Raw genomic sequence first — 21,864 nt, 5'->3', positions numbered from 1 at the left:
GGAGCAGGCCAAGTCTCAGCTTCTCTTAAAACACCATGCAACCTCCCACACTTCACTACTTTTTTTTGGGGGGCAGGGAGGAGGAAACAATTATTCTGCTGCTGACAGCATGTTACCAAATACAATGTTTGGAATATACATATTATTTAGTCGGAAAATTCTGCAGTAGGCAAACTATTTTTGGACTGGAATACCCTGCTGACTACACTGTATTAAGAGCCATACAGCATGGAAACACCTGGTCCATGTTGACCATAACTCCCATCTAAACTAGTCCCATTTGCCCGTGTTTAGCCCATGTCCTTGATACAAGGTCTTCTGTATCCATTCTATTTCACTGTGGGATATAAGGCTGTCTTCACACGAGTTCTGCAGATATAATCTTCTGCACTGAATATAATTTCTGTTCAGTTTATGTTTCTCCTGCAAATGCTGCCTATCTGATGCTATGTGCCTGTGATGTTGGTGCAAGCAAGTTTTTTATTGCATCTGTGCAGACATAGACTTGCATATGAGAATAAACTCGACTTTAACATTAGGATATTTTGTTGTAGTACATGTTGTGCACGTGTTCCATAAGGTTGTTATAGCTGGGGGTGGTTATGGGGATAGGCTCCCACTACCTATTAAATGCTCCCAATGGTATGCGACTCAAATTGCCTCTGACGACCAAGTCCAGCTCCTGGCCTTAACTTGTGGCTTAGCTACTAAGCCTGTTACTGATAGGAGAAGGGGCAAAAACCGGTTACTGGTGCCTTTAAACCAGTCGCCTCGGGCAGATAGGGCTCATCAACTGTGGCTGGCAGCTCATCTAGGAGGAAGAAAACTCTCATCTCAAACTCCCACTGCCTTGCAGCTGTACCCACTCATGGGGAAGGCTTTGATAAAAAAAAACCCAAGGAAACATCCAGATCTGGAGGCCCCAAGGTAGTCCTTCATTGAGTTCAATGCTGAATGGCAACATTGATATTGCTGTAATACAAAAAGCAATGTTATCATGTAACTCTTGAACATATGTCTATTGCAAAGCTCATACTTTTCTGCAAACATTCAGCACCAGGTTTCAACTGCTTTGCAAAATAAGGCGTTTAGAGTAACTGACCTTTGACCAGATTTGACCAGTTCTGGTGCACTGGTTGTTGGAACTTTATTGCCATCTACGGCTGCTGGTGGTGACGTGGGTGTAGCAGGCAGTGTGGGGGTTACTGGCGTCACAGGTGTGTGGGGCAAGCTGGAGTCTGTCAACACCTGAGGCCCCAGAGACTGCTCAGAGAGGGGAAGCTTTGTTGTACTCTCCTTACAAGAGGACTTCTGGAAAAATCAAACACTATGTTAAAATCCATCCCACCGTAAGGGATAAAGAAAAAACACGTACCCTGTTGCTTCTCCTTCGAATGCAGTATTCCTCGCTTAGTCTGATAAATACCTAGCTGAATTTGGTGCAATCACTGCTAATTTATTTAGGCACTGATGGGCAAGATTATGTTTGAAGCTTTACAACTGATATTCTTAACTTATGCACCACAGTGTGGAGAAATATTAGTGATTTTAATTGGAACAGGTTTCATGGATGCTGTGTAGAGTGGGAGAAATCAAAAACTAAAAGAGATAGAAAAGTTAGAAAATGTAGTTCAAAAGAAAAAAAATGAACAAAAAAGTCAGCATGGTTATACTAGGGAATATTATAAACGGAATAATAAATTTGATTGACAAGTAACATTGGGTTATGGTGGAAGCAGAAAATAATGATTCTTTCAAATGAAATAGAGTTCTTGTATGCAATAATATAATGGGATACAGTGCGTAAATAACTGGAGACAACATGTGGTCGGATAACATACTTGGTAGAAACAAATGACTTTGGACTCATGGCTCCCAAATCATTTAATGTCTTGCTCTGTACACATCTAACTGACAGAGGTTGATTGCTATGATCATTTATTAACCACTGTCATTGCAACTTGCGTGTACAGAGTGGTAAATAAACCAGATGGACCTTCGACATTTTCACCTTTGACTTGTCATCCAGCAAGTTTATAATCCATTTAAGTTCTGATTAATTATCCCCAAATGATTTGCAATATAAAATAGATCGATAATTCTTACAGACAGCTTAATGGGTTCTATCATTAAGCATTTAAACTTTATCACCACAGCTTGTTTAGAAACAAATTAGGTGCAGTCATATGTTGTAAATTGTGCAATTTCCAGATTGAGTTGAATGGCATAAATCTAACAAAAATGTCTAGATTTCAAAAGTTCAATTCCCAAATGTTTGAAGAGTAGTCTGAACTTCCACTACTCTTTCTCTTCTCTGTAAAGGTGTATTCTGATTTAACTTCTGAACAACTTCTTTCTGTTCTTATTTCCCTTTACTGTATACCCAATTGCTCTTTAGAGAAAAAAGTTTCTATGCTGTCAAATGCTTTCAATCAAGATTGTAAACATCTCACACTCTTTCATACTGAAGGAAATAAAAGCTAAAACTGTGCAGCCTGTGTTTGTAACTTAACCTTCCTGGTCCCTGATAACTCTCTGGTCATTGTTATATCTTTCCTCAATTGCAATGACCAAAACTGAATATGGTTCTCCGAAAGAGGTCTTACCAGTGCTCTGCACAACTTAAGCACCACCTCCTGTACTTGCAATCCAACTGCTCAAGACAGAGGCCAACATTCCAGAAGCATATCCAATTATTTCTGGGTTGCTTCCTGCGTAGATTAATTTTAAAAAGTATTGTTGTTGGGCTCAGTGGTCAGTGGAGAAGGAAAGAGAAACTGAGAGGCAAAGTCAACTGACACAACAAACTAAAACAAGTGGTTCACATCTCCTGATCTGGCAGAATCAGAGTCACTTAGCTTCTGAAAAAGCCTTTAATACTCACGATCTTTGTTGTCAGCTTGGGTTTCTGTTGCAAAGCTTTCTTGGCTTTCGCTGCTGCAGCCTGGGCTTGGTGAATGCGTTCTGAAATATCCAAACCAAGAATGAATTATAGCTCAGGGACAGGTCAGCAGTGATTCCCAAGAATAACCCTGCTCCCCAAGCACAGTTCAACAGGACCTGACTGTATGTGTTTGGTACATAATCTGATGATAGACCTCGGTCAGGATGGGTTGGATTGTGCCAATCCGTCCCAGACAGAATCCAACTCGGCAATGACTTGCTTAATATTCTTAGCATGTGAAGACTGCGCTGAAGATTTACAGCACAATTATAGCAGCTCAAGCTGGTTCTGGAAAAAAATCTACTGTACTTGGTTGAAGAGGAGAGAGACTGGCACTAGGTCAGGTTTTAAATTTATATCTGGGCTGGCCGCCGCACAATTGCATGTCCCAACTCGCAAAGCCAAGTTATTTCAGAAATGTCTTTAATCAAAAAAAAAGTAACTACTGAAAGGCAACAATCCCAATCACTATTATCATTGGCAACCAGCTGAGATTGGCAGTATGGGGCTGGTAAGATCACTGCCTGACTTGGGTGGAACGAAGTCAACATACAAGTATGGTCATTTGTAAGGTACTGGGGAGCAGGTATTCATCAACGCTCTCCACAATGGGTGTAGTGTGGAGCAGAACAATTAGAACATCACAGTCTGAACATTAGGGAGTGGAAACCTCAAAGATCCAATCTTACTCATACAAAGCTACATCATTATCAAAAATGTTCTCAATCTTTCCTGCTGGAGCTGATCTGCAGAACTACAGTGAACTGTTCAACATTATAGCAGCTCCACTCCAGGACACAGGTCACTCCAACCTCAACGATTCAGCTGGAGTACATAGACTACACTTACACGGTCAGAGGCTAAGCTCCAAGTCACCATTGGCATGTGAAGCACCTGTGACAAAAGGCCTTACATTCCACATCCACAAAATGTCCTCTTCACCTGCCCCCACTGCATAATATTATTAGCCCTGTGGAAGAGCCTGGAATTGTGGATCACATCAGCACAGCTCCTGGCTGAGCTCTCCAGCTTCTGACTGAGGGCAGAGTTGGAGCCCTAAACAGTGCAGACTGCTGTCAGCTCACATTCACTGATTACTTTGCTCAGATGACAAGCTGCAAAGGTGACCGTGTAAACCTTCCAGAGTTCAACAAGTGAACTCCTCGGTCAGGACATTGCATGACAACTCTTTGAATTTGACTGAGTTTTATAAGAAGATAACTAAAAAGATTGTTGAAGGCAGAATGGTAAATGCTATCTCCATGGACATAACTCGGCATTTGACAAAGTCCCACATGGTAGTCTGGCCTAGAAGGATAAGGTAGGTGAGATCCAAGGCGAGCTGGTAACTGGAAGGAGAGAGTGGTGGTTGAGGAATGCTTTTCTAATTGGCAGTCTGTGAGCAGTGGTGTACCACAGGGATCAATGCTGGGACCTTTGTTGCTGGTGATATACAATAATGACTTGGACATGAATGTAGAAGGTAATGATTAGTGAGTCTATGCAAGAAACAATAACTGGTGGTATTGTGGATAGTGAGGAAAAATGTTTTATGCAGATCACAGATGAGGTAGAAAGTTGGTCAGAATATTGGTAGATGGAACTTAATCCAGAAAAATGTGAAGTGATGCATTTTGGGAAGTCAACTAGGAGTAGGATATACAGTCGGCCCTCCGTATCCACGGGTTCCGCATCCGCGGAGTCAACCAACCGCGGATCGAAAATATTCGAAAAATAATTCCAGAAAGTTCCAAAATCGGCATCGGCTGATGCCGAGGCAGCATCAGCGTTCCCAGAAGAGCTACGATGGTTGCGTCTGTACTGAACATGTACAGATATTTTTTTTCTTGTCATTTTTCCCTAAACAATACAGTATAACAACTATTTACATAGCATTTACATTGTATTAGGTATTATAAGTAATCTAGAGATCATTTAAAGTATACGGGAGGATGTGCGTAGGTTATATGCAAATACTACGCCATTTTATATAAGGGACTTGCACACCCGCGGATTTTGGTATCCGCGGGGGGTCCTGGAACCAATCCCCCGCGGATACTGAGGGACGACTGCATACACTAAATAGTAGGGTGCTAAGGAATGTTGGTGAACAGGATGAACAAGTAGTCCAAGTGCACTGTACCCAGAAAGTAGAAACACAGGTCAACAGGGTGGTGGAAAAAGGCCTAAGGCATGGTTGCCTTCATAGGTTGGGGGTGCGAAAATGAGAGTTGGAACTTACCTTGCAATTTTATAAAACACTGGTTTGGCCATACTCGGGGCAGTTGTACACATTTCTATAGTAAAGATGTGATTAAACTGAAGAGAGTACAGAGGACATTCACCACAATGCTGTCTGAATTGGAGGTCTAGTTATTGGGAGAGATTGGAGAGTCTGTTCCCTGGAGCAAAGGAGGTTGAGGATGATCTGATAGAAGTATATAAGGGTATGAGAGGCTTAAGTTTTCAAAATATTTTTCCTGCAATAGGAGTATCAAAAAGAGACAGCGTGGGTTTAAGGTGAGAGATAGGAGTTTTACAGAGGAAAGCTGATATCTGGAATGCACTGCCAGAGATGGTAGAATCAGATGCAATTTCGACATTTAAGAGGCATCTAGACAGAGCCTTAAATAGTCACATTTTAGAAAGATACAGTCCTAACACAAACATAGTTAGTGCAGATGAGCAAAGAGGTCAGCATGGACATGAAGCATTGACGGGCTCATTCCACTGCTGTACGACTTGACTCTTTTACAGAGGATATTGGTATCCAGATAGGCAAAACTCAGCAGGCCAGAAAGAAGCAAGAATAGAGAGATAGCATGGCGGTGCAGCAGTTAGTATATCATATCATAGAACATAGAGCAATACAGGAACAGGCCCTTTGGCCCACCACGTCTCTGCCAACCACAATGCCAAATGAACTAATCCCACGCATGTGGATCGTGCACACCTCCAGCGATCTGGGTTCAGTTGTGAAATCCAGTGCTGTCTGTGTGGACCTTTATTGCTGTCGCTGTGCCCACAGGGTTTCTCCGGGATGCTCTGGTTTCCTCCCACGACCCAGTGATGTGCTGACTAGCTGGTAACTCGCTACTGCAGTCCGTCCCAGGGCGGGTATCAGTGGGTGATCGGACAGTCAGGGGAAGGCAGCTGATAGGCATGTGAGAAAGAACACCTTACAGGGAAATAAGTAAGAGGATGGCATAGATGGCCCAAAGCCAGCAGTAAATACACCTATGAAAAAAATATGAAATATGGAAATATCAGCATGAAGAGAGCCCATGATCTGAAGGGAACCTGTCTGAACTAGCATCTGGGGGCATGGGCATATGCTCCTTGACCACTTGTAGGGCATGTTGTTAAGTCAATGAGAAAACAAAGCTGCTCAGAAAGGGAATCACACAGCACTTTGTACATTGCTCAGTTCATAAAAATAAATTTCCAGTATACCCAAGTTACAGAAACGTGCTGCTTTCTTTCTGGATTCACTTTGCAGCTGAGAATTAGCTAGTTGCTCAAGAGACATGAGCAAAGAACAAGGGAATTATTGATGGGATGGTTCTACCTGGACATGGCACAGGCCCTGCATCCAGGGATCCTTTGGCGCCACATGATTCTAGGACGGAGAATGGAGGCTTCAGGCAACCACTGACTTTCTTGTCCAAGGCAGCTGGAGACTATGAGCACTTATTTAATATTCCGGGCAAGCGCGGCATCTATGGGCATGAAGCCTCATAGCAGACAGGACCAGATGCTTCTGGTCATCAGTGAGGCTCTCAAAAGTGCAACCAATGAAGCAAAAACACACAGTTCCTGAAAATCTAGAATAAAGTCAGAAAATGCTAGAAATACTCAGCAGGTCAGGCAGCATCCAAGAAGAGTTCAAAAGTATGTATATGTCGCCATATACAATCTTGAGATTCATTTTCTTGCAAGCAATTACAGAAGAACAAAGAAATACAATAGAATCAATGAAAATCTACACATAAAGACTGACAAACAACCAATGTGCAAAAGAAGAAAATGCATGCAGATACAAAGATAAATAAATAACTAAAACTGAGAACATGAGAGGGGGTATTTCCTTGAAAGTGAGCCTGTAGGTTGTGAAAACAGTTCAGTGTTGAAGTGATTCCAGGAATGAGACAGCTGTAGGATAGTAATTGTTCCTGAATCTGGTGGTGTTGAACCTAAGGTAAAGTGAGGGATTGCTGTTGTGACACCATTAAATTTTATCTCCCTCCTACATGCCAATTTGTCACCACCTTTGACTTGGCCAACAATAGTGGTGTTGTCAGCAACCTTAAATATGGCATTAGAGCTGTACAGCAAGTACAGCAAAGCACACAGCTTTGTGGTGCACCCCTGCTGAGAGAAAAAGAATCAATATTTCAGGGCAAGGAACCTTATCAGTCATTGACCTGAAACATTGAACTGTTTCTCTTTCCACAGATGTTAACTGGCATTTCCAATATTTTCTGTTTTTGTCCCGGTATAGACTTGAAAAATGGAGAAGACGGATTAAAATAAGGAGTCATGCTACAAATGTGAAATAAAATAGTAAGCAGAGTTTGTCTAAATATTTAAAATATTTGGAGGAAATGCATTTACAGATGTTTTAAAACAGGGAGGTGTAGTTATGAGGTCCACATTGGTACAGTATAAAACCATCTACTGAGAGGGCATAGCAACCAGTGGTGGAGTCCAGGAGAGCTGAGGCAGAACTTTGCTACTTGAGAAAAAAACTGGTCCAGTCATTATTTAAACAGATTCAGGAAAAGATGGAGTATCTTATATTACTATTGGGCTTCTCTGGTTATTCTTTTCTGTGTCCAACACGAAAACAGTTTATCACAGTCTTTGTTCCTTTGGAATTTAGTTAAGTACCTGGGACAGCAGGTTCAAGTTACCCTAAATCTACTGACTGTTTCTGAGTTTCTAACAGATTCTGAGGATGAGTCAACTTGTTGGTTCACATAATTCTGTCACAGACAGAGGCACTAAACAGATTATACACAGAAAATCAGGGCAGCAGAAAGAAGATTGACCAGTTAATGAAGATCATCCAAAACAGCAAGTAACAAAAGCAGTAACCAGGTAAATAGTCAACTGCTGTAGCTGAGCTCCCTCACATAGTTATTTATTGCAATACTTTTGAATAAAAGCTGTCATTAAAAAGAGCCGTCCTCTGACTTAAAATGATCAGTTTCTTCTAACAATTACGCTGTATTCTATTAAGCAACCTGTCTTACCATCAGTGATTTTTTTGCAGCTTGCTGAAAGCAGTCACTCTCTCGAGTGCCAAATTCCTTGCCCCACCCTGTCTAAGGTTCATATTTCTACTTTGGCACCTCTCCCAAATCCATCCTCGTCTTGCTCAAATCATCTGTGATTATGACCTTCCCATCTTGTGAGCAGAATGGAGACCAGTGATTAGTGGTTTACCACAGGGGTCGGTGTTGGGACCCTTGTCATTTGTTAAGTGTTAAATGATTTGGATGTAAATGCACCAGGCTTAACACAGAACATAACAGCACAGTACAGGCCCTTCAGCTGTGCTAAGCTTTTAACCTACTCTAAGGTCAACCTAACCCTTCTCTCCCATATAGCCTTCCATTTTTCTATCATCCATGTGCCAATCTACCTTAATCAACAAGTTTGCAGTTGACATGAAATTAGGAGTGTTGTTGATAGTGAAGAAGGTATTGTGATCTTGAATGCCTTCATTAGGGCAGTGGATATAGGAGTTGGGACATTATGTTGCAATTGCATAAGCTGTTAGTGAGGCTGCATTTGGAGTACTGCATATAGCTTTGGTCACCCTATTAGAGAAAAGACATGATTAAGCTAGAAAGAGTGCAGAAAAGATTTTCAAGGTTAAATGAGATTTACGAGGCACAGTGAAGTCTGTTCATCACCAAAGGCAGAGTCATCATAATCAGTATAATTAGAGTAACCTCACCAAACTCCTCTTCACTCCGGTTCCGGTGCAGGTAGATCCATAACTTCCGCCCAATATCATATTTCACACATGGATCCTTCTCATAATGTAGCCTGTCCAACGCTCCACTCACAACGGTATTAATCTAAAAGACAATAGTTGGTTACATGAAGGGAGGAATTTTCAGAAACAATCTTATGAAAGATTGTCCAAAAAATTACATTTATCTCATTTGGGCTTCCCTTCTGAGGAAATCTGCCACCTTTAACAAATCAGGCAGGTACTTAGTTAAGTGACTAACTGAAATAACTCAGCAAACCACTCAGTGGAAATAGAATAAAACTCACTGACCACCAAGTATCAATCAATAGCACCAAATTCAGACCCAGCAAAGTCCTCTGGTGTCTAAACTGGGAGGGCTATCCACAGACCTGTCAAGCTTGACATAGTGGTATTCACAACTAATACACAATATGTCAGGCATCTTCATCACAATTCCTGGATATGCCACTTCACTGTAAGAGCAGATCCACAATAGGGGATAGCAACACACACAATATACTGGAGGAACTCAGCAGGCCAAGCAGCATCTATGGAAAAGAGTACAGTCAATGCTTTGGGCTGAAACCGTTCGACAGTCCTCCTAAGTCCTTCTGCACCTCTGATGTTTGAACCTTCTTCCCATTTTGAAAATAGCCCACACTATTGCTCCTTTTACCAAAATGCATTATCGTACATTTTCCAACACCGTATTCCATCTGCCGCTTTTTCGCTCATTCTTCCAATTTGTCTAAGTCCTGCTGCAATTGTATTGCTTCCTCAGCACTACCTACCCCTCCATCTACCTTCACATCATCTGCAAACTTTGCCACAAAGCCATCAATTCCATTATCCAAATCATTGACAAACAATATGAAAAGCAGCGGTCCCAATATTGACCCGAGGGACACCACTAGTCACCAGCAGCCAACCAGAAAAGGCCCCTTTTATTCCCACTCACTACCTCCTGCCTGTCAGCCATTCCTCTATCCATGCCAATATCTTTCCTGTAACACCATAGGATTTTATCTGGTTAAGCAGCCTCATGTGTGGCACCTTATCAAATGCCTTCTGAAAATCCAAGTAAATGACATCCACTGCCTCTCCTTTGTCCACCCTGCTTGTTACTTCCTCAAAGAACTCTAACAGATTTATCAGGCAAGATTTCCCAACCACTGAGGTTTTGCTAACTGACCTGTAATTTCCTTTCTTTTGCCTTTCTCCCTTCTTAAAGAGTGGAGTGATATTTGCAATCTTCTAGTCCAACTGGACCATGCCAGAATCAAGTGATTCTTGAAAGATCATGACCTATGCATCGGTTATCTCTTCAGCAACCTCTCTCAGTCAGGACTCTGGGATGTAGTCCATTCAGTCCAGGTGACTTATCCACCTTCAGACCTTTGAGTTTGCCTAGCACTTTTTCCGTTGTAATGGCAATGGCACTCACTCCTGCTCCCTGACACTGACAGTCCTCTGGAACACTGCTAGTTTCTTCCACGGTGAAGACTAATGCAAAGTATCCATTAAGTTCATCTGCCATTTCTTTGTCCCCCATTACGACCTCAGCAGCATTAATTTCCAGTGATCCAATATCAACTCTCACCTCCTTTTTACTCCGTATATAACTGAAAAAAGCTTTTAGTATACTGCTTTATATTATTGGCTAGTTTGCCCTCATATTTCATCTTTTCCCTTCTTACAGGTTTTTTTTAGTTGCCTTTTGTTGGATTTTAAAAGCTTCTCAATCATCCAATTTCCCACTCACTTTTGCTACCTTATATGCCCTTTCCTTGGCTTTTATGCAGTCCTTAACTTCCCTTTCAGCCACAGTTGCCTGCCCCTGCCATTTGAGAACTACTCCTTCACTGGGACAAATCTATTGTGTGCCTTGTGAACTATTCCCAGAAACTCCAACCACCTCTGCTCTGCGGTGATCTCCGCCAGTATCCTCCTCCAGTCCTTCATTGCACTGGGTCAAAATTATGGAACTTCAAAATAACAGCACTGTGGGAGCCCTTTCATCAGGGCTGTAGCTGTTCAATTCCAGCTTCTCAAGAGTGCTTGGAGATAGACAATAAACACTGGCCTTGCCTGCAGCACATGCATTCCAAAAATGCATTTAAAAAATCTTCTTTATCATCCTGTGTATGACCAAAGCCCTCCCTTACAGTGGATACCACCGGAAACTTTCCCTGGCTGTGGACATCCATCACTGGCCTTTTTCATTGTGTGTATGACTGCAGGTCTGTCGTCACTCTGTTCACAAAGCTCTGGTCCACAGGGTGAATGATTACAAACAGTGTGGAAGGGCACATAAAGGCCCCTTCCCTAGTGGGTACAAGATCATCCTTTCACATAATCACAGACCCTCCTTCACTGCACGCTCAGTCAAAGCCCTTCCCTCTCCGCCATAGTCCTCCCTAATTATCACACATCACCATGGACCCTCCCTCACTATCACAAACCCTCCCACACAAAGGGCTTTTGAGTGGGTAAGCAGATAAACAAAAGAATATACAAGTCCTTTGCATGTTTGCACTGTAAATAGTGCTGCCCAAATGAAAAATGCAGTGGGGAGGGGTTGGGCCCCAGCGAATCACAATGATTGGAGCAACGAAAAGAACTATAGTAGATATTATTCAAAAACTGTAGCAGAAACACTGCTGAGCTTAAAAGGTGAAAACTGTCAAAGACTCAGTGATCTGCAGGCTAGAGTTACCAAAGAAGTGATTTTGGAGACAATGGATTCTGGTGGTGGATGGGTGGATATTGGATAGAGTATACTGGAAGTGTGTCTGCAGTGTGGAGGTTTGTTAATGTAACCCCACAAGGGGGGAGGGGGAGAGGGAGAAGGGGGAAAAAAAGAAAATGGTGATCTGTTCACCTAACTGCTTTGATGGGGTAACAATGGAATCCATAATGAAGGAGGTTATAACAGGGCGTCTTGAAGATAAATTTTAGGGGTCAGAATCAGGTTTATTATGAGTGACAAATCTCATGAAACCTGCTGTTTTGTGGCAGCAGTATAAGACATAAAAATGAAGAAATAAACAGTGTAAATGAGGAACAGAGAGGACTGAGCAGAGTCAACATGGAGCTGTGAAAGTATAACCATTTTTGGGTAAACTGCTAGAGGTTTTTTTTTTAAGAATGTGACAAGTAGAATAGAGGGAAACAGTGGGTCTGGTGTATATAGATTATTGGAAGATACTTAAAAAGATACAACTCAGGAGATTGTCACAAGTGGAGAGCACATGAAACTGGTGATAATGCCCTGACAGGCTAAGAAATGATCATCAAACAAAAAGCAAAGAGTGTGGAATCAGAGTGTACAGTAGATCAGCAACTGGGCCAAGGGAACCAAATGTCACATTTCCTCCTTTTCCAATAATACTAAACTAGATGGGACTGTGAATACGGAGGAGGATGTAAAGAGGCTTCAGTGGAATATGTTCAAGCTGAATGAGTGGGTAAGAACAAGACAGGTATATCCACTTAATACAGGTATGATGGGATTGCTGTATGGTGAGAGATTGAGTAGACTGGTACTGAATGTGCTATATCCTCTGAAACTATTTAAATTCCTAACTCGAGCAACATGAATGGTTCCTTTCCCAGTTTCTCAGCTGTTCTTCTTCTCCTTACCTGGGCATTGGTGACCTCAGGAGCCAGAAACTGAGAGTCCTTGAGCAACTCACAGATCTCCGCACGCGTCCCTTCTCCATTTGGAAGACGAGCGGCTGCATCTCGCACTGTGGGAGAGGAATTTCCACATTGCTCAGAACATTAAGCATTCCTATTTAGGACATTTCAGAAGTTGCAGAACAAAAGAGATGTGCTGCAGACTGTGCATGGTAGACATACCCTGTCCTGACTAAAAAAAATGGATAAATTTATAGATTAATTGAATTATACAGCATAGAAACAGGCCCTTTGGCGCCACCTATCCATGTTTACAAAGATGCACTAATCCCATTTACCTGTATTTGGCCCATAGACCTCTAAGTCTTTTCTACCCATTAACCTCTCCGAATGTTGCAATTGTACAACCTCTGCCACTTCTTCTGGTAGTTCTTTCCACATATCCACTTCATTCTATAGAAAAATGTGCCTTTTAGGTCCCTTTAAATCTTTTTTCCCCTCTTACCTTAAAACTATGCCCTCTGCTTTTAGACCTTGAGAAAAAGATTGTGACTATCTCCCTTATCTGTTGTCCTCACAATTTTATAAACCTTCATAAGGCCACTCTTCAATCTCCTTTGGTTCAGGAAAAATAGTCCAACTCTGCACAGTCTCTCCTTATAACTTAAGCCTTCCAGTCCCAGTAACATTTCAGGGAATCCTTCTTGCACCCTTTCTGATTTAATCACATACTTGCTATAGTACATCGATCAGAACTTCACACAATTCCCAGTGCAGCAATGATATTTACAACTGTAATTTGCCATCCCTGCTCCTCCACTTAATGCCTCGACTGATGAAGGCAAACACATGATTCACTACCTTTTCTACTCCATCTACCTGCTATATACTTAGCAACACAAATAAAAATGCTGGAGGAATTCAGCAGGTCAGGCAGTATCTATGGAAAAGAAGAAACAGTCGATGTTTCAGGCTGAGACCTTCTTCAGGACTGGTGTACTTACATCCCAATGTCTTTCATTTCACAACTCCACCCAGGATCCTGTGAATGTCCTGGCGTGATTTAACTTCCCAAACAGCAACTCTTCACTTGACCGAGTTAACTTCCATCTGGCATTCCTTTGCCTGCTTCCCCAATTGATCTAGATACTGTCATAACTGTCAATAACCTTCTTCACTGTCCACTACACCACAAATTTTAATGTCATCTGCAAACTTACAAATCGCACCAGCTCCATTCTCATCCAAATCATTAATATACATGCAGTGGCCACTTTATTAGGCACAGGAGTGGAACCCAATGTGGTCTTTTTTGATGAAGCCCATCCATAAGACCATAAAATATAGGGGCAGAATTAGGCCATTTGGCCCATCGTGGCTGATCCATTTTTCCTCTCAGCCCCAATCTCCTGCCTTGCCCCCAATATCCGTTCATGCCCTGACCAATCAAGAATTTATCAACTTCTACTTTAAAGACTTGGCCTCCACAGCTGCCTGTGGCAACAAATTCCACAGATTCACTACTCTCTGGCTAGAGAAATTCCTCGTCTCTGTTCTAAAAGGATTCCCCTCTATTCTGAGGCTGTATCCTCCGGTCTGATACTCTCCCATCATAAGAAACATCCTCTGCACATCCACTCTATCAAGGCCTTTCACATTCGATAGGTTTCAATGAGGTCACCCCTCATTCTTCTGAATTCTAGTGAATACAGGCCCAGAGCTATCAAACGCTCTTCTTAAGGCTGTTAAATCCTGGAATCATTTTCATGAACCTCTTTTGTACCCTCTCCAGTTTCAGCACATCCTTTCTAAGATAGGGGCCCAAAACTGCTCATAATACACCAGGTGAGGCTTCGCCAGTGCTTTATAAAGTCTCAGCATTACATCCTTGCCTTTATATTCTAGTCCTCTTGAAATGAATGCTAATATCACATTTCCCTTCCTCACCATAGACTTAACCTGAAAATTAACCTTTGGAGAATCATGCATGAGGACTCCCAAGTCCCTCTGCGCCTCAGTTTTTTCAATGTTCTCTCCATTTAGAAAATAGTCAACACTTTAATTTCTTCTACCAAAGTGCATGACCATACACTTCCTGACACTGTATTCCATCTGCCACTTCTTTGCTCATTCTCCTAAGTCCTTCTGTAGCCTATTACCTGAAAACTACCTGCCCCTCCACCTATCTTCGTATCATCTGCAAACTTTGAAACAAAGCCATCAATTCCATCATCCAAGTCACTGACATATAATGTAAAAAGAATCAGTCCCAACACAGACTCCTGTGGAACACCACTAGTCACCAGCAGCCAACCAGAAAAAGCTTTCTTCATTCCCACTCTTTGCCTCCTGCCAATTAGCCACTGCTTTATCCATGCTAGAAGCTTTACTGGAATACCATGGGTTTCTAGATTGTTAAGCAGCCTCATGTGTGCCATCCTGTCAAAGGCCATCTGAAAATCCAAGTACACAACATCCACTGATTCTCCTTTGTCGATTCCGCTTGTTGCTTCTTCAAAGAATTCCAACAGATTTGCAAGGCAAAGTTTTTCTCTCGAGGAAACTATGCTGACTGCAGCCTATTTTATCATGTGCTTCCAAGTCCCTCGAAACCACACCCTTAACAATCGACCCTAACATCTTCCCATCCACTGAGGTCAGACTAACTGGCCTATAATTTCCTCACTTCTGGCTCTCTCCCTTCTTGAAGAGTGGATTGACATTTGCAATTTTCCAGTCTTCTGGAACCATTTCAGAATCTAGTGATCCTTGAAGTATCATTACTAATGCCTCCACAATCTCTTCAGCCACCTCTTTCAGAACCCTGGGGTGTAGACCATCTGGTCCAGGTGACTTATCTACCTTCAGATCTTTCAGTTTCCCCAAGAACCTTCTCTCTTCACACATTTCATGACCCCTGACACCTGGAACTTCAGCATACTGCTAGTGTCTTCCAGAGTGAAGACTGCTGCAAAGTACTTATTCAGTTTGTCTGCCATTTCGCTATCTCCCATTACTACCTCTCCAGCAACGTTTTCCAGCAGTCCTATCTCTTTTACTCTTTTATACTCTCTCGCCTCTCTTTTACACTTTATGTATCCAAAGAAACTTTTGTTATCCTCTTTAATATTATTGGCTAGCTTACTTTCATATTCCATCTTTACCTTCTTAATGACTTTTTTTAGTTGCCTTCTGTTGGCCTAATCTTCTAACTTCCTACTAATTTTTGCTCTGGTTATATGCCCTCTCTTTGGCCTTTATGTTGACTTTGACTTACCTTGTTAGCCATGGTTGTGTCATCTTGTCTTTAGAATACTTCTTCTATTTTGGGATGTATATATCCTGTGCCTTCCGAATTGCTTCCAGTAATTCCAGCCATTGCTGCTCTGCCATCATCCCTACCAGCGTTCTTTTCCAATCTCATGCCTCTGTAATTCCCTTTACTCCACCGTAATACTGATACATCTGACTTTAGCTTCTCCTTCTCAAATTTCAGGGTGAATTCAATCATATTGTGATCACTTTCCCCTAAGGCTTCTCTACTTTAAGCTCTCTAATCAATTCCAGTTCATTGCACAACACCCAATCCAGAATAGCCGATTCCCTAGTGGGCTCAACCACGAGCTGCTCTAAAAAACATCTCGTAGGCATTTTAGAAATTCCTCTTCTGGAATCCAGTTCCAACCTGATTTTCTCAAGCTACCTGCATATTGAAAACACCCATGACTATTGTAACATTGTCCTTTTGGCATGCATTTTCTATCTCCCGTTGTAACTTGTAGACCACATCCTTACTACTATTTAGGGGTCTGTATATAACTCACACCAGGGTCTTCTTACCCTTGCAATTCCTTAGCTCAATCCCCAATGATTCAACATCTTCCAGCCCTATGTCACCTCTTTCTAATGATTTACTTTCATTTTTTTTACCAACAGAGCCACCCCACCTCCTCTGCCTTCCTGCCCATCGTTTCAATACAATGTGTATCCTTTGACATTAAGCTCCCAGCTATAATCTTCTTTCAGCCATGACTCCGTGATGCCTACAACATCTTACTTACCAATCTGAAACTGTGTTACAAGTTCATCAACCTTACTCTGTAAACTGCGCAAATTCAAATAGAACACCTTTAGTCCTGTATTCACCCTTTTCGATTTTGTTCCCCTTTTACACTGCAACTCATCCCATTGACTGCAATTTTTGCCCTATCATCAGCCTCTCCTTGCTAGGAGTCTCACTACACGTTGCCTCTGTTTGTAATCCAACTATCTCACCTTCTGCACTACCACTCCGTTTCCCATCCCCCTGCCCAATTAGATTAAGCCCTCCCAAACAACTCTAGCCAATCTGCCCGCAAGGATATTGGACCCCCTTGGATTCAGGTGTAATCCATCTCTTTTGTACAGATCATACCTTCCCCAGAAGGAATCCCAATGATCCATAAATCAGAATCCCTGCCCCCTGCACCAGTTCCTCAACCACGCATTCACCTCCCAAACGACCATTCTTACCCTCACTGGCACGTGACACAGGCAGCAATCCAGAGATTACTATCCTGGAGACCTGCTTCTCAAGCAACACACATAAAAGTTGCCGGTGAACGCAGTAGGCCAGGCAGTATCTCTAGGAAGAGGTACAGTCGACGTTTCGGGCCGAAACCCTTCGTTAGGACTAACTGAAGAAAGAGCTAGTAAGAGATTTGAAAGTGGGAGGGGGAGGGGGAGATCCAAAATGATAGGAGAAGACAGGAGGGGGAGGGATGGAGCCAAGAGCTGGACAGGTGATTGGCAAAAGGGATATGAGAGGATCATGGGACGGGGGGGGGGATCCCAGAGGATGGGCAAGGAGTATAGTGAGAGGGACAGAGGGAGAAAAAGGAGAGAGAGAGAGAGAGAAAGAATATATATATATAAATAAAAAAATAAATAACGGATGGGGTACGAGGGGGAGGTGGGTTATTAATGGAAGTTAGAGAGTCAATGTCATGCCATCAGGTTGGAGGCTACCCAGACGGAATATAAGGTGATGTTCCTCCAACCTGAGAGTGGCTTCATCTTTACAGTAGAGGAGGCTGTGGATAGACATATCAGAATGGGAATGGGATGTGGAATTAAAATGTGTGGCCACTGGGAGATTCTGCTTTCTCTGGCGGACAGAGCGTAGGTGTTCAGTGAAGTGATCTCCCAGTCTGCGTCAGGTCTTGCCAATATATAAAAGGCTGCATCGGGAGCACCGGACGCAGTACATCACCCCAGCCGACTCACAGATGAAGTGTCGCCTCACCTGGAAGGACTGTCTGGGGCCCTGAATGGTGGTAAGGGAGGAAGTGTAAGGGCATGTGTAGCACTTGTTCCGCTTACACGGATAAGTGCCAGGAGGGAGATCGGTGGGGAGGGATGGGGGGGACGAATGGACAAGGGAGTCGCGTCGCGTAGGGAGCGATCCCTGCGGAAAGCGACGGGGGGAGGGGGAGGGAAAAATGTGCTTAGTGGTGGGATCCCATTGCAGGTGGCGGAAGTTACGGAGAATTATATGTTGGACCCGAAGGCTGGTGGGGTGGTAGGTGAGGACCAGGGGAACCCTATTCGTAGTCGGGTGGCAGGAGGATGGGGTGAGAGCAGACATGTGTGAAACGGGAGAGACACGTTTGAGAGCAGAGTTGATGGTGGAGGAAGGGAAGCCCCTTTCTTTAAAAAAGGAGGACATCTCCCTCATCCTGGAATGAAAAGCCTCATCCTGAGAGCAGATGCAGTGGAGACGGAGGAATTGCGAGAAGGGTATGGCATTTTTGCAAGAGACAGGGTGAGAAGAGGAATAGTCCAGATAGCTGTGAGAGTCAGTAGGCTTGTAGTAGACATCAGTAGATAAGCTGTCTCCAGAGACAGAGACAGAAAGATCTAGAAAGGGAAGGGAGGTGTCGGAAATGGACCAGGTAAACTTGAGGGCAGGGTGAAAGTTGGAGGCAAAGTTAATGAAGTCAAGAAACTCAGCATGCGTGCAGGAAGCAGCGCCAATGCAGTCGTCGATGTAGCGAAGGAAAAGTGGGGGACAGATACCAGTATAGGTTTGGAACATGGATTGTTCCACAAAGCCAAAAAAGGCAGGCATAGTTGGGACCCATATGGGTGCCCATGGCTACACCTTTAGTTTGGAGGAAGTGGGAGGAGCCAAAGGAGAAATTATTAAGAGTAAGGACCAATTCCGCTAGACGGAGCAGAGTGGTGGTAGAGGGGAACTGGTTAGGTCTAGAATCCAAAAAGAAGCAGAGAGCTTTGAGACCTTCCTGGTGGGGGATTGAAGTATATAGGGACTAGACATCCATGGTGAAAATAAAGTGGTGGGTGCCAGGGAACTTAAAATCATCAAAAAATTTCAAAGTGTGAGAAGTGTCACAAACATAGCTAGGAAGGGATTGAACAAGGGGAGATTAAATCAGTGTCGAGGTATGCAGAAATGAGTTTGGTGGGGCAGGAGCAAGCTGAGACAATGGGTCTACCTGGACAGGCAGATTTGTGGATCTTAGGTAAGAGGTAGTAATGGGAAGTAATATATATTCTTTCTCTCTCTCTCTCCTTTTTCTCCCTCTGTCCCCCTCACTATACTCCTTGCCCACCCTCTGGGCTTCCCCCCTCCCCCTTTTCTTTCTCCCTAGGCCTCCCGTCCCATGATCCTCTCATATCCCTTTTGCCAATCACCTGTCCAGCTCTTAGCTCCATCCCTCCCCCTCCTGTCTTCTCCTATCATTTTGGATCTCCCCCTCCCCCTTTCAAATCTCTTACTATCTCTTCTTTCAGTTAGTCCTGACGAAGGGTCTCGGCCCAAAATGTCGACTGTACCTCTTCCTAGAGATGCTGCCTGGTCTGCTGCGTTCACCAGCAACTTTGTTGTGTGTTGCCAGAAATTCCAGCATCTGCAGATTTCCTCGCGTTTGCGGGCCTGCTTCTCAGCTTTCTACCTGGCTCCCTAAAATCTCTCTTCAGGGTTTGCCCTGTTATGCATTCAAAAATGATCTTCTGCACACCAACAGTTGTAACACATGGTTATTTGAGTTACTGTTGCCTTCTTGTCAGCTTCAACAAGTCTGGCTCTTGAATTTTACTATCTACGTGTGCTGCACTTTCTCTGTAAATGTAACACTACATTCTGCATTCTGTTATTGCTTTTCCTTTGCATTGCCTTGATGTACTTATCGTATGTATCACAATAACTCAGTACACATAACAATAATAAACCAATTACCATCTTCAAGCCTCAGCTGTGGCAGTGTGTTTGTGTCCTTGAGCAAGGCACTTAATCACACATTGCTCTAGTGTCTGTGCAAGGAGTGGCGCCCCACACAGACTTCCAATCTGCGCCTTGTAAGGCATGAAAATGCCCGATGCAGGCCTCTCATGGTCTGAGTCGACATTCCCTCCCTACCATCTTCCAGTCTTCAGCTATTTCACCAGCAGCTGCAAAAATACACATATTTCCTCCCTTGTTTCCCATATTGGCCTTGGATATACCTGATCAGGACTCTGGGATTTATCTAACTTTATGTGCTTCAAGATCACCAACATATCTTACTTTGTAACGTTAATATGCTGCTCTCTTCCCTGAACTCATTAGCTTCTATATCCTTCTCCACACCAAATACAGACAGGAAGTGTTCAGTGAAGACCCCGCCTCACTCTCATGGCTCCACATGTAGATTACCACACTGATCCTTACTCTCTCCCTCAGGAAATGTGATGTTATTTCCACAATCATAGTGACTCAAATGAGAACCTGATCACCACCAAACGAAGTGCAAGGAACTACATCTACTGTGAATGTGGAGATCCCTCAGCATTTTACATGGGAGGATAAGTTGGTGAGAGACTCTGTCACAATCAGAGATTCCCATAAAACGTCTCTTCTCACAGCTGAACATACATCTACTATTCACTTCATACGTAGTCAGTTTTCTTCAGATCTGTAGCAAAATCCCCCTTTAACTCTGAACATTACCATCAATCCCACAATACCCCAACTCCACAGAGTACACTCTCCTCTGAGAAAGTTTGCCTTTTCCTTTATCCGTTCCCTGGCACAAGAAAGCAACTACAGAAGATGGTAAAGGCACTCAACCACACCGGAGTTTTGTATCTTGCTCAGCTTTGCAAGAGTAAACTCAGACTCTGGTCAAAATGGTGTATTCCCACACTAAAATTCCAAAGCCAGGATGGTGCAGCAAACTAGAGGTTGACTTTTACTCTTAAATATTTCTAACATTTCCCTCCATTCTAAATGGAGCTACTAAAAGCTTTTTTAAGTATATAAAAGGTAAAAGAGAGTCGAGGGTAGATATAGGACCAATACAAAATGACGCTGGAGATATTGTAATGAGAGATGCAGAGATGGTAGAGGAACTGAATGTGTATTTTGCATCAGTTTTCACAGTGGAAGACGTCTGCAGTATACCGAACATTCAAGAGTGTCAGGGAAGTGAAGTTTGTGCATTGAAAATTACGACTGAGAAGGTGCTCAGGAAGCTTAATGGTCTGAGGGTGGATAAATCACCTGGACCTGATGGAATGCACCCTCAGGTTCTGAAGGAAGTAGCTGGAGAGATTGCGGAAGCATTAACGATGATCTTTCAAGAATCGATAGATTCTGGCATTGTACCGGATGACTGGAAAATTGTAAATGTTACTCTGCTATTTAAGAAGGGTGGGAGGCAGCAGAAGGAAACTACAGACCTGTGGATGGGATGCTGTTGGAATCGATTGTTAGGGATGAGATTATGGAGTACCTAGAGGCACATGACAAGATAGACCAAAGCCAGCATGGTTTCCTGAAAGGACAATCCACTAACTTCTGCAATTTTTTGAGGAATTACAAGCAGGGTAGACAAAGGAGATGCAGTAGAGGTGGTGTACTTGGATTTTCAGAAGGCCTTTCACAAGGTGCCACACATGAGGCTGCTTAGCAGGAAAAGAGCCCATGGAGTTATAGGGAATTTACTAGCGTGGGTGGAGCATTGACTGGTCGGCAGAAAACAGAGAGTGAGAATAAAGGGATCCTTTTATGGCTGGCTGCCGGTTACCACAGGAGTTCCACAGAGGTCAGTGTTGGGACCGCTGCTTTTTACGAGGTATGTCAATGATTTAGATTACAGCATTAATGGATTTGTGGCTAAATTTGCCAATGATACAAAGGTAGCTGGAGGAATGGGTAGTGTTGAGGAAACAGAGAGCCTGCAGAGAGACTTAGATAGTTTAGGGGAATGGGCAAAGAAGTGGCAAATGAAATAAAATGTTGGAAAGTGTATGG

At 43.1% G+C, this 21,864-nt stretch overlaps 1 protein-coding gene across 1 annotated transcript in view; it reads right to left on the bottom strand.

The window, feature by feature from the left end:
• nfrkb (nuclear factor related to kappaB binding protein) overlaps positions 1-21,864 on the bottom strand; it is a 107,623-nt gene that overhangs the window by 25,421 nt on the left and 60,338 nt on the right. The window contains exons 11-14 of the mRNA XM_063038441.1: positions 12,573-12,679; positions 8,910-9,033; positions 2,885-2,964; positions 1,103-1,311 (exon numbers count right to left, since the gene is read on the bottom strand). Of these exons, the coding sequence (XP_062894511.1) occupies positions 1,103-1,311; positions 2,885-2,964; positions 8,910-9,033; positions 12,573-12,679 (520 nt within the window). The remainder of the gene's footprint in view (positions 1-1,102; positions 1,312-2,884; positions 2,965-8,909; positions 9,034-12,572; positions 12,680-21,864) is intronic.

Source organism: Mobula hypostoma, chromosome X2 (genome assembly GCF_963921235.1).
Source record: "Mobula hypostoma chromosome X2, sMobHyp1.1, whole genome shotgun sequence".
Classification (NCBI taxonomy): Eukaryota; Metazoa; Chordata; class Chondrichthyes; order Myliobatiformes; family Myliobatidae; genus Mobula; species Mobula hypostoma.
This window is presented reverse-complemented; position numbering and strand designations above follow the sequence as displayed.